The 17831-nt window shown below is 39.6% G+C and overlaps 1 protein-coding gene across 1 annotated transcript in view; it reads right to left on the reverse strand.

Moving 5' to 3' along the window:
- Window positions 1-17831, reverse strand: part of LAMA1 (laminin subunit alpha 1) — a 155796-nt gene that overhangs the window by 23624 nt on the left and 114341 nt on the right. The window contains 13 exon segments of the mRNA XM_077809059.1: window positions 401-551; window positions 3420-3544; window positions 4097-4247; window positions 4559-4692; window positions 6261-6404; window positions 8007-8161; window positions 8492-8674; window positions 12785-12901; window positions 13432-13525; window positions 15023-15161; window positions 16324-16487; window positions 16573-16689; window positions 16933-17143. Of these exon segments, the coding sequence (XP_077665185.1) occupies window positions 401-551; window positions 3420-3544; window positions 4097-4247; window positions 4559-4692; window positions 6261-6404; window positions 8007-8161; window positions 8492-8674; window positions 12785-12901; window positions 13432-13525; window positions 15023-15161; window positions 16324-16487; window positions 16573-16689; window positions 16933-17143 (1885 nt within the window).

Consider the following 17831-nt stretch of genomic DNA (forward strand, 5'->3'; position numbering starts at 1 on the left):
ATTCCTTCTGTTTTTACCCCATCACTATGAAGGGTGGTCTGACCCACCATCAGGATTGGTTACCCCATTTGCTGAAGCAGGTTTCAATAATAAATGTCACATATACATTTCCTTTGTTGATCTGGGGCCGCTTGATAATATCTCCTCAGATTACCACCCTTTTTTAACATATTTTGAATTATCATCCTGGACTAATACTCCATGGAGAATATTTGTATTTTAATTCTATTGCTTCTAAGAGATTCTCAGAGGTCAAAATCATATAAGATATCCATGTCACAATACACAGTGGTAATTGGTTCCAAGACAGAGAAGTAGAAAGATGGGGAAAATCAAACCTTTACAAGGTTAGTTTCCAAATACAATTTTGATCAGTGTAAAATCTCAACAGTTTTCTTACGGTGCCATTAGAAGCAAGATACAGCAGGAGCCCATTAGGTGAGAAGGTGCTGAAAAACATGATTATCTGAGTCACAGTGGAGCGGAGGGCCCTCTCCACAACTGAATATCCACTGCCGTCAAAATGAAAAGAAGTATCTTCATCCTGTGGGCTATACAAATTAAAAAGAAGTAGCTGAAATGCTGAATACCACAAGACAGATTTGCATTTTTCCAAACACAGTATTTCATATGCAACCTCGGAAAATGAAATCAGTTGGGGCAGCCACTAGCAACATAATTAGGAAGTGAAACCATAGAAGGAGACTTGAATCTTGTATGCCATGAATAATTAAAGGATTCCAGCCAAGGGCCACTTTTATTATTGAATCTCTGAATATCTAGTTTAGCTTTGGGGGAGAATTTACACAAGATAGAAAAACTTCTCTTTACCCCTCTTCATAATAGAAAAAACAAAACAGTTCCCAAAGGAAATAATTAATTGCTACCACTCTGACTCTCAAACTTAAAGAATACCATGCATTTTCCCAAATTCCTTGAACAACTGGATTTACATTACAGCAAATATTCTGTTATCCTTTTTTCCTTGCAATGTTTCTTAAAAAAACACATTTTTATACATAATCATGCAACACCCTCTGCTGGTTCTAAATGGAAAATTCTACAAAAAGTTGTTGCCAAACCTATTTCATTTCAAACCTATTAAGTCTGCAAACATTTAGAGATGTAAGCAGAAAACACTCTTGTAAAATGGTACACTGACCACCAGCGTTATCTACTGGTGAAGCAGGGATATGGCAGGATATATCCCTTTTCCATTACAATTCTGTCTTGTGAGGTCTGTCCCTGCTTTTGTGGCTCAGCTCCCTCCCCAGCCAGATCACACATTCCAGTCCACCCTTTGGGGGATATACAAAAGGAAGTCTGATATCGGGGAAGTCTTTCAGTGCCTGCAACAGCTTCAGGGCTTTCTCCTTAGTCCAGGGACTTGGAGTTTGGACTCTTGAGCATTCAGGGTTTTCCCCTGCTGGATTCCTCACCAGTATAAAGGGCCCAAAACTATTCCTTAATGTCTTGTTTTCCAGCATGGGATTTGTATACCCCATTGCATACCCTTCCCCAGGTCTTGTCTTCTGCACCCAGGTCCCCACCCTCTCGTGAAAACTGCATAATTCTGGGGTTGGCATTCTTCATGTTGTTCAACCAGCAAAGACAGGCATGGTCTGTTACTAACAAAAAGGGGTTTCCCAGCAAACAGTATCTTAGGGCATCTACAGCCCATTTCTCAGCTCAGGCTTCCTTTTCTATGACTGAATAGGCCACCTCCAATGGGAATAGTTTTCTATTTATATAGAGGACTGGTGGTTCCTCTCCCTCAACATCCTAGGAAAGGACTACTCCAAGTCCTACATCAGAAGCATCTGTTTGTAGTGTGAACTTTTTGGAAAAGTCTGCATAAAAAGTACTGGTTCTTGACACAGAAAATCTTTTAGAGTCCTAAATGCCCTGTCGCAGGCCTCTGACCAAACGATTTTCTTAGGACTGGTATCCCTCACGAGGGCTGTGAAGAGTGCTGCAGTTGTGACAAAGTCAGGTATGAGTTGTCTATAATAGTCTGCTGTGTCCAAAAAACATCGTCTCTGTTTTTCTGTTGTCAAGATGAAGCAGGCTGCTAAGGCCTGTACTTTGCCAATTAGTGTCCATAACTTGCCCCTCCCCACAGTGTAACCGAAATATGTAACTTCCCGGTTTGCCATCTTACATATGGCCAGGTTCACAGTGAGTCCAGAACTCTCAAGGGCCTGTAGGTGACATGTCATATGTCCTCTTCCATGGTGTCCCACATCTTTCATGGGAGTGGTCACAGGTTCTCATGGACCTGTTGTCCTGGTTTAATGGCTACGTGACGATACACAAGGTGAGTCCGTTCAACGTGGCAAGGTTGAAAATATGGAATGGAAGGATTCAATTAGTTTCTGCATTTGGGCCTCCTGCTTTGATTGAAGCTATGGCTTGGGATTCTGGGGTCTCTGGTGCTTGAGGGCCTAGTTCAAGTGGATAGGGTGTTATGAGGAGTACGTCTTGGTCTTTACAGGCCTTCAGAATGTTGGTGTGGTATACTTGAGTTTCCTTTTTCTTCCCTGGATGCCAGATTTCTTAGCTGACTGATCCCACTTGTCTCACTACCTCGAATGTCCTCTTAGATCACTTTCTACCTAAGTTCTCTTCTTCCCCACAAGGTAAATTCAAGAATCAAATGAAAGTTTCTGCCCTTTGCAATCAGTCACCAGTCTCTCCTTTGCAGGTTTTGTCAGGTCGGTGATGCCAGGTCTCTAGCTGTAGAGTTCCTGGGCTATACTTCCCCAGAGCTCAGAGAAGAGGTCTGCTCCCTTCCACTGCCTGGCTCCCAATAAGTGGCTCTGCTTCCTTTTTAAACTCACCTCCAGCTTGTATAGGCTTTGCAGGAATAGCAGGGCAGAGTCACCTGGGCCAGAGCTACTCCTTAACCCCTTGTTCTCCAGTGTACAGTTTGTACCCCCCATCACAAGTCCACAACCCCTTTCCAGAATAACTGTGAGAGTGGTAATAAATATAATAGCCACAAATTCGGAGTGGACTTTTAAAATAATGCTTTAGACCTCTTTCTTTCACTGGGAAGGAATAAATATGCCTTGTTTGAAATGATTACACAAACCAAATATTCCAAAAATATAGATGTACATTGGTAGTCATTAGTTTCAATGGACAAACACACACAACCAATGTGAAAATATATGTGGCAAGTTGTGGAGCCATGTGATCAATTGTAGAACCATATCATGAACAGAAAAAACACGTGGTAACTAAATTTGAATTTAGTTTATACCACCTTAAAATTCCTCTAATAATCAATGCAGTACTACAATTTGCACGAGTTCACCACACTTTTTAACTAACATACAAACATATATAAAAGGTTATGACTATATACAGACACTCCCACTCTATGCTTTTCAGGAAAACAGTGGTCAAATCACTACCTTCCAAAGCATCCATTGCATGCGCCCTCTCTTTTAATGTAGTTCCAAAGACCAATAGATTTTCCGTTCAAGGATGCCTCTCCCATGCATCCTTTAAAATGAGTCACCTTAACAGCAGGAGATTTCTATTAGAAAGGAAACATATTAAATGAATAAAATTAATGTTAAATACTTTGGAACTTCTCTATCCAACTTCTCCATTCAGTTCTAATTCATGTTAGGGGAAAATCATAATAGAAGAACAAAAAAATCTTTTAGCATTATTATTAATAATCAGACTTTACATCGCGGTGGAAGAGTTTTGCAATAAGTAAAAAAGAAAATGAAAAGTCCTGACCCATTTATATTCAATTACATGGATAACAATGACAAATTATAACAAGTCATGGAGGATAGGAAATGAGGAGAAACAGAGGAGAAAGGAAACTACTTAGTATGAATTAACACCTCCTATGCACTCACACTCAGCACTTCAGAATTACCATTTTAAACACAGTTTCCTGGGGATTTTTATAATGAGATGATAGCTCTGGATACCATTTTGCACCCTTGCCTTTTGTGCAGCATACCTGACAATTATCTCTTTGGAGTATCCAATTGGAGCGATTATTTCTAATTGAAAAAGTATTTCTAGCACGATAAAAACCTTTTACAGTATAGCATTTTCAGATTTTCACCTTGATTTGCCCTCCAAGTCCTCCAACAAATATTAGTGTTGATTTGTTTACATCCAGTACAGTAGCTGTCCCAGGAGCAGTTGCAGTTTTACTTAAGGACTTCTGATTAGAGCTCGTGTCCTCTATGCTCAATGTACCAGTTTTCCCAAACCTGACAATCACAAATACAAATGGATTAAACGCTTTCAGAAGTTTCCGTACACGGTCCCCGCTTACTACTGCTGAACTATTTCTTGCACTGAGTAACTAAATCGCCGTTACTCTTCTACGCTGCACTGAACCACACTTCCACATTAGGTAAAAATTCATTTGAATTACTAGCAGAAATTGAACTTTCATTTTAATCCAGTTTACAGAATAAAATATGTATGTTACTCACATTAATGTGTCCTGGTCTATCAAGAGGACGCCTAGGTGCTATGGCAATACAAATAAAGAATGAATGAATGAAACCTCTGTTACCTGGTTATATGTATTCTGTGCCATTTGTTGTTGTCAATTTGAAAATTTGGATATTCCAGTCTTGTTGCTCCTGAGCCCACATCCCAAAGGAAGGCCACCTTACCACGTCGCATCTCTACTGCCATGAAGTCACTCTGGAAAATGATGATTCTTGCTTTAACGCATTACATAGGGTATGTCATTTTGTTTTGTTTAACAAATTTCTTTCCAGCTGGATGACTATAAAATCTCATATCTGTTTCTAAAACTTTTCCTTTATATCCTACCTTCATGGATTTGTACGATGAGCCAAATCATGCCTAAGGCTGCGAGTTTGTCACGGAGGTCACGGATTCCGTGACTTTGCAGTGGCCAGTGTGCCTGGCTCAGGAGCAGCTCGGGCAGCCCCTGCGCCAGTCGCACCAGCTGCTGCTGGGGCAGTCTTGGGCCACCACCCCTCCACACCTCAGCAGCAGAGTTTGGGTGTGGGAGAGGGCAGGGGGTTGGGGCATGGGATGAGTGAGGCGAGCTCTGAGTGACTCTTACCTGGGGGGCTCCCAAGAAGCAACGACATCCCCCTTATTCAGCTCTTATGTGGAGGCGTGGCCAGGTAGCAGCTCTGCACGCTGTCTCCACCTGCAGGCACTGCCCCCGCAGCTCCCATTGGCTGCGGTTCCTAGCCAATGGGAACTGTGAAGCCAGCACTCTGGGCAGAGGCAGCATGCAGAACTGCCGGGCCACACCTCCGCCATGAGCTGAGTGAGGAGGATGTCGCTGCTTCCGGGGAGCCACCCAGGTAAGCACTGTCCAGATCCTGCCTCACCCTGTCCCATGTCCCAACCCCCTGCCCCTTCCCACACCCAAACTCTGCTGCTGCTGGGAGGGAGGCACGGATCAAGGTAGGGAGCCTGCCAGCCCCGCCCCCCCAGCACCAGTGGGGATTCTGGGCTGTGTGCCGCCGCCCATCCCCCATCCGGGCTGCCCGCCCCACTTCACCTTCTCCCCCCTCTTACACCTGGAATGACCTCAAAAGGTCAATGCAGAAATAACAGGAACATGAAGCACTGGAGCTATGTAAACCGTGCATCTACTGGGATGGTGGGGAACTTGCCAATGTGCTGTCATGGGAGTCCTGCCTGATACCAGATCAAGCACCCTGACAAATGGTGAGTCCACCTTGTGGAAGAAGGATTCCATGCAAGATAATGTGCACAAGATCACTTTTATCTTGTGTGAGTATTATCCCATACATTGAGCAAGGACCTCAGCATATGACCAACAGAGCCAAATCTTGATTCCTCCGGAAGAGCAGGGGATGACCCTGGCAGCAAAACCAGTGCACTGTGTGGGTGTGTGGTGCAGAGTGAGGGGAAAAGGCAGGCTTGCTGGATCTTCTGCTCTTATCCTCTTTCCTGAAGGCTGAGGTGGGTGGCATGTAAGGATCTCTGGGGATTACATCAGCCCTACCATGGTCTGGGGCAGGGGATCATTTCCCTCCTTCTCCCATATACATCTGCCCAGTCCCTAGTCTGGCTACTTGTTATAAATAAGAATGAAAGTCAAATATATTATATATTCAGAGTATACTTTTAGTGAATCTCCACAACACTTTGATGAAGTGAGCTGTAGCTCAAGAAAGTTTATGCTCAGATAAATTTGTTAGTCTCTAAGGTGCCACAAGTACTCCTTTTCTTTTAGTGAATCTCCACAACACTGAACTTACATTGCCACTGCTACCCAGGTAGAAGAGGAGGTTGTCAGGTTCAGTTGTTTTCACATTTAATGTTAAGATGTTGTAGTTAGCAGAAGAAATTTGCGGTGAGTAGGCACGAATACAGTCTCTATCTGCTGAGATTGCAACTTTAATCTGGAAAAAAAAATGGTACACTCTGTGTACACAGCACTTAGCCCTGGAATACAGATTTAGCCTTTGTCTAGCTAAATTCAAGCCACGTGTTGAGACAACTTCATATGATTCTAAATATTTGGCAGTAGGATTAGCTACAAACACACACAACTATTGACTGGTTGGATATGAGTTGAAAAAGAGTAGTGGTTTAGACTATATAGAATAGGGAAGAAAGAAGTGCCTCAGAAACTACTGGTCTAATCATGGGATTTAGAGCCAGAAATTCATCATCCAATAATAAACCTTGAGCTTGAGGGCACATATGAGGAAAAACACTATATTAATAACAAAAAAGACTGGAAGTCTTGAGAAAATGTGAAAGGTCTCAGGGTAATAAAAACAAACAAAATACAACAAACCTTTGGGTTTACAGACAAAAACAACGAAGCTAAAAATCAAATAGTCAAAGCATCTGCAAGAAATAGCAATCACAGAATTTCAAATTACTAGCAAAAAATTAAGTAATTCTTTAGAAAATCTGTTTAGGAGCCATTTAAAAGTTTAATTTAATAAAGAAGCACTTACATGGCAGATTTCTGACTCAGATTATCGTTGTTACAAATATTGGGCTCATTGCTGCAAACCTTTGTGCACTCTGGTAACTTTAGTAGTTCTGTTGACTCACATATATGAGAGTTTGCATGATCTCTAGCCCATCTCTATTTCTAGTAAAAGCGAAATCAGATTGAGGTGCAAGAGAACAGGGTAGCTCATCTTCAATGCTCAATTCAATATTACCTCTAGAAATAAGTTGCAATGAGAGAAAACCCTTATCTTCACCAAATTCTCACAAAAATAAAGGGAATAATAGGAGTCTTTAAAACTGCAAGAGAGGATTTTACTCATAAAAGTTATACTTTTTTCCCTTAGAAACCTCTGTAGTCTATGATACACCAGGAAATACTACTTCCATTGTTCTATACCAGACTCATTAACTTTCCATGATCAGTAGATTGTGAAAAAGAAGCATTCATGTGTATGCTGGGTTTTACTGAAAGCACCAAAAGCCTGGATAATTTTTGTCTTTTAAATCTAAATTTTCCTCTGCCTTAAAATGATATGCCCAGGCTTAAATCAAATGTATGGGGAAATGTTACTGGTTTCAAAAACTCTCTTTGTGTTCTCATGATAACAAGATATAGTTCATAATGTGGTTTAATTGAATCTCATCATAATCCTTTATATCACTGATAAATCCATTCCAGCCTCTCACACCAACTTCCTTCCAAAGGCCTGGAGATGCCCTGAAAATACTCCCTTAAAAATAAGAGGCAATGGGGAAAAAAGAACAGGGAAATAAAACCTCAAAAGCTCAGTGCTCTGACAAACCAGAAGGCAAAGAGATCATAGCTCAAAGTCTGAATTCACACCAAATGCCTCAATATTGCAGTATATATGATATTGAGAACACCAATAACTTCTGTTACACCAAAAAACAACAGGATGGGTGGGTTAAAGAAGGAGTATCAGGCTTTTTGCCTTTAAAATATTCTTTTGTTGAGGAGGCACAAGAGAAACCAATGAACCTGAAGCTAGAAATTTTGGGAAAGATGTACTTACAGATGCTGCCTGTTTGCGGGCTTGACTGATGAGCTCTTTAATTTCAGACAGATTTCTGCTCAGGTTCTCTTCCAACATTTTCAGAGGTTTCAGCCTGTCAAATAAAAGATTGGCTTGTGCTTCCACTTCTTTAACTTGTCTTTCAGCTGAGGCTGCTGCCAAAATAAGAATGAGACGTTCAGACAGATTGAGAGGGAAATTCACTATTCATTCCTGGAATGCATTGGCCAAAATGGGATATTTGGAGTCATTTATTTCAGTAGCTTTAAACATCTGAGAGAAAAAATATACATGTATAAAAAGCTTATGTGATTTCTATGTATTCTGTTTAAAAAGGAAGTCTACAGCTAGTGCATTTTTATTTAGTCAGGCAAAAACTTTCAGTCCATCACACTATCCTTATTTTAATACTAATTAAGTTTTAATATTAGCATAATTTCTACATGCAATGACATTTCTACTGTGCAATGAAGCAGCTAACTTACCAGCTTTTGAGGAGTCCATTATAAGTTCATTGGTTTTCCTCAACGTGTCATTAACCTTGGACAATTCAGAAGAAGTGTTTAGCAGCTTTTGATTGAAATCCACAATGTGGTTTAAACCAGCAACAGCACTTGTGTTAGCAGACACAGCCAGCTCTTTTGCTTCAAAAAATGTGTCACTGGTATCTGGAACATATTTACATTTAAGGATTATTTATATATCCCAATTATCAGAAAAGTCATTTTTCTTAGAGGTTTCACAGAGTCACATAAGTAGAGATGGCAGGGCCAGGTTCATAACAAGTATTTCAGGCTTGACAAAAAGGAATCATTCTTGGCATTCTAGTCTGTAGTGTTATACTAACATGTTCAAAGCTTTATAATGATTGTAATTGATGGCAGAAGTTACATTTTCAAAGATTTATAAATTGGCTGAAAAAAGTTATTTCCTGGCTGAGCCCTTATATGTAAATATAATCCTCTAGAATGAACAATTTAAAACAAAACACATAAATAAGCATAGGGCCAGATTCATGATATGCAACAACTCTCAGGGCATTAAGAAAGCTCAAGTCAAATGGTTAGAGCTGGTCAGTATTTTCTTATTTAGATTTTTCAATTATTTTTTTCTTCAACATTTCAACCAGCACAGAACTAATAAATGGTAGACTTCATTCTGTCCGTACGACACTTTAAAAAAAAAAAAAAGACATTTGTGACTCTGCACCCCATATTCTTCACAGCAATATTATTATATGAGATTATTATGGCATAATTACGATGCATTTTGTACAAGACGGGTCATGTGAGGTATTACTGGAAAAGTTATAATTTGCTGATATGGTTATCCTATTTGTATGTATATATCATTTTTGTACCTAAAGGAATATTGACTATGAATCTGTATTTCAAATGTGCTTACTCTGGGTGACATCCACAACTAGCCTTTCTGATACAACAATGAAGAAGCCAGACAGTGCTGATGGCCCCTCAGCAAAGACAATGAACCCTGGAAGAACTTAACCTTCCTGTGAACATTCCAGACAGCCTGTAAGTAATGGCTGCTATGACTCAGCAAGATATGCAAGGGCATGTGACCAGGCCACATGACTCTCGACTCCATCTTGGGATGTCAGTGTTTTTCCACAAACTGAGTTTCGGACAAAGGGTTCCAGAAAAATATGCTAAAGCTATATAAGGCAGGGTGTGACATTATCTATGGTTCTTCACTCCCCACACACAAAGACTCCTGGAAACACCTGAGGAACAAAGACTGAACTGTGGGAAGTGCTGGACCCAGGCTAAAGGGATTTCTGGGTTGTGTACGAAAAACCTGGGGATTCCAAGCTGTAAAGCAAGTGCAGTTTGTACTTTGAGAATCGGCAGCCTGCTTGTTGACCATTAGTCAGGGTGAGAGATTATTAATGCAAATCCTATCTTTCTAGTATGTTAAACTTAGTATGCATTTTTGTTTATTACTAGGTAATCTGCTTTGATCTGTTTGCTATCAGTTATAATCACTTAAAATCTATTTTATGTTTTAATCTAAACCAATAAATTTGAAGTGAAGTGCTTAGGAATCTTAGTTCAAGTGGCTATTGCATTTCCTCTCCACATTGAGGGGGGAGATGAACTGGATAATAAATTCATACTGATTGGTGTTTGGACAAGGGCAGGACAGTAGAGCTTTGGGGTCCTAGGCTGGGAAGCTGGTGGTTATTTTGACTGTAGCCTCTGTACTGTTGGTTCATGCAGTGGCTGGTCAGAGAGCCAGGATGTAACTGCAGTTGTGTGTGTCCCTACATGTGTGAATGCTGGTGGAGGTGTAGGACCAGGGGTGGCTCTGCAGCTTGTCACAGCAACACAGTTGTGGAGAGGGAGCCCAGGCTGGTGGGTCAGAGAGCTCAGTGGTACCTCAGTTCCAGGTGGCACCCGGGCAGGAACCCATCACAAGGTTATCTCTCTATTATGTAGGATCCAAGCACCAGCTTTTCAAAGGTTTGATCTAGATGGTAACTGTTCAGATCAGAACCCCATGCTTATTGCTTTTAAAATAGCTTGATTCTCCATTACATCTCTGCTATGCTCAGAAGTAGTGGATGGATGCAGCCACAGAGAAACGCTTCCGGATCTCTCATCCTGGGCCATCAAGCCCTGGAGAAACCCTACTCTTAACTTCTGCTTCTGACTGGTGTAACTTACACCAATGGCAAATCAGACGGAGTGGAGCCCAGCTTCACCACCCATCTCCAGCATGCCTTTCTCCCCTTCATGCCAGGGCTGGGGGAGAAGCTGACATAATAGGCAGTGTGTCACCTCTATGCCTGTAGCAGGGATTCTCTCTATGCAGTGGACAAGGGTAATCCAGTTGATATAATGTACTTGAACTTTCAGAAAGCTTTTGACAAGGTCCCACACTAAAGGCTCTTAAGCAAAGTAAGCAGTCTGGGGTAAGAGGAAAAGTCCTCTGATGGATGAATAGTTGGTTAAAAGATAGGAAACAAAGAGTAGGAGTAGATAGTCTATTTTCACAATGTAGATAGGGAAATAGCAGGGTTCCCCCAAAGATCTGTACTGGGACCTGTGCTGTTCAACATATTCATAAATGATCTGGAAAAGGGGGTGAACAGTGAGGATAGTTAAATCCAAAGCTGACCGTGAAGAGTTACAAAGGGATCTCACTCAATTGGGTGACTGGGCAACAAAATAGCAGATGAAATTTGGTGTTGACAAGTGCAAAGCAATGCACATTGGAAAACATAATCCCAGATATAAATACAAAATGATGGGGTCTAAATAAGTTGTTACCACTCAAGGAAGGGATCTTGGAATCATTTTGGATAGTTCTCTGAAAATATCAGCTCATTGTACAGCAGCAATCAAAAAGCTAACAGAATGTTAGGAACCATTAGGAAAGGGACATATAAAATGACAGAAAATATTGTAATTCCATTATATAAATCCATGGTATTACTACACCTTGAATACTGCATAAAGTTCTGGTCAACCCTCTCAAAAAATATATATTAGAACTGGAAAAGGTATGGAGAAGGGCAAAAAAAAATGATTAGGAGTACGGAACAGCTTCCATATGAGGAGAGATTAAAAAGACTGGGACTGTTCATCTTAGAAAAGAGATTTTGTGAAGGCCAAAAGTATAACTGGGTTCAAAGAAGAATTGGATAACTTTATGGAAGATAAGTCCATTAATGGCTATTAGCCATAGTCAGGGATGCAACTCCATACTCTGGGTGTCCCTAAACCGTGGACTGCCAGAAGATGGAATAGGATTGCAAGGGATGGATCACTTGAAATTGTTCTGTTCTGTTCATTCCCTCTGAAAAATGTGGCACTAGCAACTCTCAGAAGACAGGATACTGGGCAAGATGGCCCATTGGTTTGACCCAGTGTGGTCACTCTTATGTTCTTCTGTCAATTAGTAACTCAACCCTACCATTTAAACATAGCTTTTTATTTTCATTAGTGTTGCATTTTGATGCAGTTTAAGATCCCGTATTGTGAAACAGGATGTTTTAAAGCCTGAGAGAAAAAATAGTGCTCTAAATCTTGACAAACAGTGCAAATCTGGCACCAGCTCTGGAAGCCTTACAGATAATTCCCATAACTGAAGAAACATTAGGAGAAGTATCATATTTTATTTTATTTTATTTTATTTCATTTTCAATTCTACCTGTGAGCTTCTATGAACTTTGGGGTTGTTCTTAGTTTAAAATATTGACCATTTTAAAAAAAAATTATAATTCTTGAATGGCCTTTGAACAACATGGAAAGTAAGAGAGCAAGGGACCTTTAAAGTTAAATGAGTCCAGCATTTATATTGTCAAAAACATTTAGATTTAACAGTTAAGATAGATGGTGCAGTGCAGCTGATTTTTCAAACAGACTGTTGTTGTGGGAAAGCAAAAAAATTAATCTCCAGTACAGTTTTTTCCATTTAAAGCCGATTAAGAATTTTAGGACCCGATTCTCTTTTTGACACAGTATAGTTTTGCACCAATATAGTTCTGTTGCCTTCAGAGTTACTCCTTATTTACACCTGTGTGAGAGGAGAATCAGGCTATAATCTTTACATCACAATGCAGTTTCACTGTTTTCCATGTTAATTAAACAAATGGAAAACATCTAATTCAAATTCCTGTTAAGGCAAGAGGCTAAATCAGCCTCCAGTCTGATTTATTGCTAGGCTGCTCTACCGGACTTCAGGAAGGACTGTATTGTGTTTGTATCAGATGGCGTTGAATTAAGGACATGTATGTCAAGATAAATTTTACTTACCATTAGGCAATGCTCGCAGTGCCAGCCATGAATCATTAAGCTGGTTAGTAATTTTATGAGCACTCTCCTGAATCTTTTCCACTTTTTTTTTCAATCCATTCAATCTAGACACAAGGCCTGTTGGAATAAATAGCTGTGATTGTTCTATGCACATACAAACGTTAGGATCATACAGTCCAGACTAACCCTAAAATTTAAAAATATTTAATAAATTTAATAATTGATCCAAGGGAGCTTTTTTGTTTTCTTAAACAGAACAGATATTTCAGCAAATGCACAGAAGTGCAATATGAGTACGGTATATGCTTCACACTGCATGTTGATCATATCCTCAGTTACTCTATCACAAGTCAGTGAGGATTCACTCAGAATTGTCCTTCTTGGTCAGGTCAATCAGTTTTGGTGGGAGAAGAGATGTAGGGAAGAGAAGGTTGACTTTAAATAATTGCAAAGGAAAATTACTTTCTTCATTTGCCAGCACAATAGAACAATAACTAAATGTATCTGTGATACATTGTTTTAGTCTTTTACTGTATATCCCTGACTATGTAAAATGTTTAACTTTAACTTACGTTCATTTAAAAAAATTTATAACTTTGGAATAATTCTATCAAATACCATTAAAATTGTATATTTATGAAACTGACCTTCATTTTTCCTCTTCAGATTTTTTGTTTCATTTAGAAATTTAAAACTAAGCTGTAAAGCTTCTTTCCCAAGAGAATCAAGAGATTCCTCTGGCTGAAAAAAACAAACAACATTTACTATATGTGAAGAGAATAGGTTCAACTGAAAGAATCATAGAATCATAGAATATCAGGGTTGGAAGGGACCTCAGGAGGTCATCTAGTCCAACCCCCTGCGCAAAGCAGGACCGATCCCCAATTAAATCATCCCAGCCACGGCTTTGTCAAGCCTGACCTTAAAAACTTGTAAGGAAGGAGATTCCACCACCTCCCTAGGTAACAAATTCCAGGGTTTCACCACCCTCCTAGTGAAAAAGTTTTTCCTAATATCCAACCTAAATCTCCCCCACTGCAACTTGAGACCATTACACCTTGTCCTGTCATCCGCTACCACTGAGAATAGTCTAGATCCATCCTCTTTGGAACCACCTTTCAGGTAGTTGAAAGCAGCTATCAAATCCTCCCTCATTCTTCTCTTCCGTAGACTAAACAATCCCAGTTCCCTCAGCCTCTCCTCATAAGTCATGTGTTCCAGTCCCCCCTTAGAAGAAATCCTAATTATTCTCAGAGAATGGAGAAAATGACTCATTCACTTTATGTTCTATTGCTTTTTAAAATATATTATTTGTCTAAGAATGAATAGAAAATCCAATTTCACAAACTGACTACAGAAGGCAACAACTTATGTCATAATAATAATACAAAAAGAATTAATCAGATATTATAATGAATCTCAGCATGATGAACATTATTTACTTGTTTCCAGCAGTGCTCACAATGTGCTATGCTTTTTCTAAATGTGGAATAAACTTTGAGATGGCAGAGCTGGGCAAAGGGGTCAGGGCTGGACAAGAGGCTGAACCAGGGGAAATCAACAAATGCATCAGTGGAGGTAAGAAAAAAAAAAGGGCTGAGGGAAGGACTGACTGAAGTAGAGAAGTGATGGGTATTTGAGGGCTGCAAATCTGAGAAAGGCAAGGAGGTATGGGACTAGTGGGTGATTCTGAATTAAATAAGCTGGTGTTTGAAGAGAGAAAAGAAGAGAGAGAGAGAGAATCCTGATATTGAGAGACTGGACCGGGAGCAGAGTTTAGTGAAGTTAGTGGGAGTGAATGGGGAGCTGGTCCAGAAATGAAGGTCATGCAAGGAGAAGAGGGGAGGAGATCGGCAACTCAGACATCAGAGCCCTGAAGCTGAAGTAATCAAAAGATAAGAGTAGGAAGCTGTGATAAGAGGAAGAGAGTCAGGTGTTAGGCAGGAAGATGAGTTAGAGTAATGACTGATGATGGATACATGGAGGGAAAGAATATCCAGTACAGCACTGTTCTAAAGTGGAAGAGGAGTGGGAAGAGTACAGAGGGAGAGGCTGAGGGTGGCATCCATGGAGATGACTCAGAGTAGGGTGTGTGAGAGTTGGTGAGACTGGCTGCTTCAGAAGTGTCAGACAAGGAAACAGATTTCAATGGTTGCAGGGAGGTAGCAGCATATAAACAGGTATTCAAAAAAGAATCAGAAGCAGAAGGTAACTTAAAATCCCAACATGGATACTTACTGAGTCCAAGGGGTTAGTTATAACTCTAGAAGCATCATCTGCCAGATTTTCTGTTCTTTCAATCAGATTTGTAATACCGGAGTGGGCATGGACAGCATTTGTTGCATTCAGAGATACATTTCTTACATTTGAGAGACCACTGCAGTAGAAAAATATTATCCATCCTTTACGCAAGTGTCTTAACCAGGCAGCATGTTTCCAGGTTTTGAGTTATCATGTGTACATGTTTTCAGAATACATAAGGCATTTTGAGAGATGAGCAAATTACACAATGTGTTTCACTTGATTTTTTCTGGCTGAAGTTCTGGCCTACTTCAGGGTTTGTTTGTTTTTTACTCTTTGTCTTTAGTGCATTTTGCATTTTTAAAACCTTATGATCAAATGTACTAGCTTCCGTTAAAAAAAAGCAAATTACACACACTAAACAAAAACAAAACAGAAAGAGGGGATTACAGATTCAGTGTACAGCAACATGGATTTCAGGATAGAACTGAAAGATATTCTAGGTCAAATTCTCCCTGCTTACAGTTGTGCAGACACACTGAAGCCAATAGAGTTGTACAAGTTTTAGCTACAAGCACAATTCTCTGCTTTCAGGCTTACAATATACTTGTGCTTTGTGATCGGGCTTCACTTTAAAAACTTATGTGCTAGTTTTAAAAGGTAGGGCTGTGAGAACCGTAGAAGAAAATGGGGATGTCTGGTGTCTTTATTTTCATATCAATAATCAGAATGTCTTTCCAGCTAATAACTCTTGGTGTTGGTATTGGATGAGCTCTGAGAATATAAGGAAGTTTTTAAAAGTGCTTCTATATGTAACCTTGAAAGTGTAACCTGCCCATTTCTGAGGATTATGATGCTATGAGATGGGTAGCCTAACAATCATCATAGTTTTTTGATGGAGTTCTTGAATGTGTTGACAAAGAAGTATTTATATAATGGACATAACCTTTTCATGATAAAAGTAATTTTTCTTTCTTAAACATTTGAGTATTTTTCACCACTGACTGATATATAAAGAAGCTAGATCACATGGTATTCACTGAACATTTATTAACTTAAAAACTAATCACTTCACAAATGATCATTCATGTGAATTGCAAGACTAAATCAACCTATTCTGCATCATTAATAAAAATACCATTCACTTCATGAAAAGTAAAAGTAATTAAATTTATTGCAGTTTTAAATTAAAAAAATGACCTGCTCCCTTAGCGGACTAACCTATTATCTATTTAAATTAAATCTGGCAGTAAATTAGATGAAGCATCTATTGAGTTCATATATCTTGGTGCGCTCACCTGTCTAGCGCTTCTGCAAGTTTTTGACATTCAGCTGCATGATCCTCTGCTCTGTAGACTAGATCAAGTGTTCCCCTCGTGGACATCTGCATGACCAGGTCATCTACATGATGCCTTAGTTTGGCATTCCAGAGGTCCAGTCCATCTCGATGGATCTCTAGATTCTAAACATTGAAATTATTTCCTTTATCAATTAATCAAAATGCAATTCACTATATCAAATGAATGTTAGACAATTTAGTAACTTACTGACGTAGAGTTCTTTACATCTGTGGCAAGGGAAGCAGCAACATCCATCAACACTTTTCCTTCTTTAATTAGCATGATGGAAAGGTCCTTGTTTTCTTGTATGTTTAGCTTTTTATCCTGTAGCATAAATCAATTGTTTTATGGTACTCTGTAATGTCAGCTGGTGCAGATGAACTCATCTACTACTTAACCCTTCCCGCTTTGAACACATTGCATTGTTTCTATTTGATGTACTTGAATATTACAAATATTAATATTTGTAAAAGTCTATGGATTCATTTCAGTGTGAAAAGTGAGGTATTTAAAACACGTTATGTATCTGATACTTATTACACAACAATGCGGAATCTCCAGTCTTACATTTAACTCTGCCAGGTTGCTGTAGATAAGAAAAAGCAGACGGTTGGTTTCATTGGTGTTAGTACAAGCCTCATTCACCAGGTCCTGGGCTTCTTGTAGTCTGATGTTGTGGTTTGTTAAGAGATGGCTTGCAGCTTTTTTTAGTTCTGCAAGTTCCTGCTGGGGTTTGAGATACTCTTTCTGAACCCGTAACAGCAACCTCTCTGCAGTGCTGATAAACAGAGAGCAAATAGTAAATAAATGTAGGAAGAGAAATTTAGGTGTATTTTCTTAAGGAAGGAAGAACTGAAAACAGGATTACCCAAACTTTGCAACACTAACAATTGCAACTAGCTTGCACATAACCTTATACCAATTTTTTTCATCAACAATATTTACAACCATAATATTTATTATACTTGTCTCACCACTGATAGAAGACGAGAAATTACTGGTTTGCGTTTGCAAACAATACAACCTTGTGGCTTATCAGCTTCATCCTTGCCCTGTAGTTACAGAGAAATGAGTACAGTAAGCCACTTCTGAGGACCCTTTGGACTGCATTTGGTTCAAAAGCTCCATTTGGGATACCTCTGATTTGAAAGCCTGCATGGATTTCATGCATCTGGAAAGGTTCCATGTCCTACCTCAGACATTTGCAGTTTAAACATTTTTAATCTAGGATCATCATGCCATGGTATAGGAGGAGGCACTGGAACATACTGATAATCTGAGCAGCAACAAATCACCGTGACAGAATGGATACATCCCAGGGTTCTGAAGGAATTTAAAAATAAAGTGGCTGAACTGCTAAAAAAATAAAAATAATAATAATTAAAAAAATGCAATCTCTTATGAAAATCAGCTATCCCACTGGAGGGAAGTAAGTATTGTGCCTATCTTCAAACAATGGTGCTAGG

The sequence above is a fragment of the Eretmochelys imbricata genome, chromosome 2 (genome assembly GCF_965152235.1).
Source record: "Eretmochelys imbricata isolate rEreImb1 chromosome 2, rEreImb1.hap1, whole genome shotgun sequence".
NCBI lineage: Eukaryota > Metazoa > Chordata > Testudines > Cheloniidae > Eretmochelys > Eretmochelys imbricata.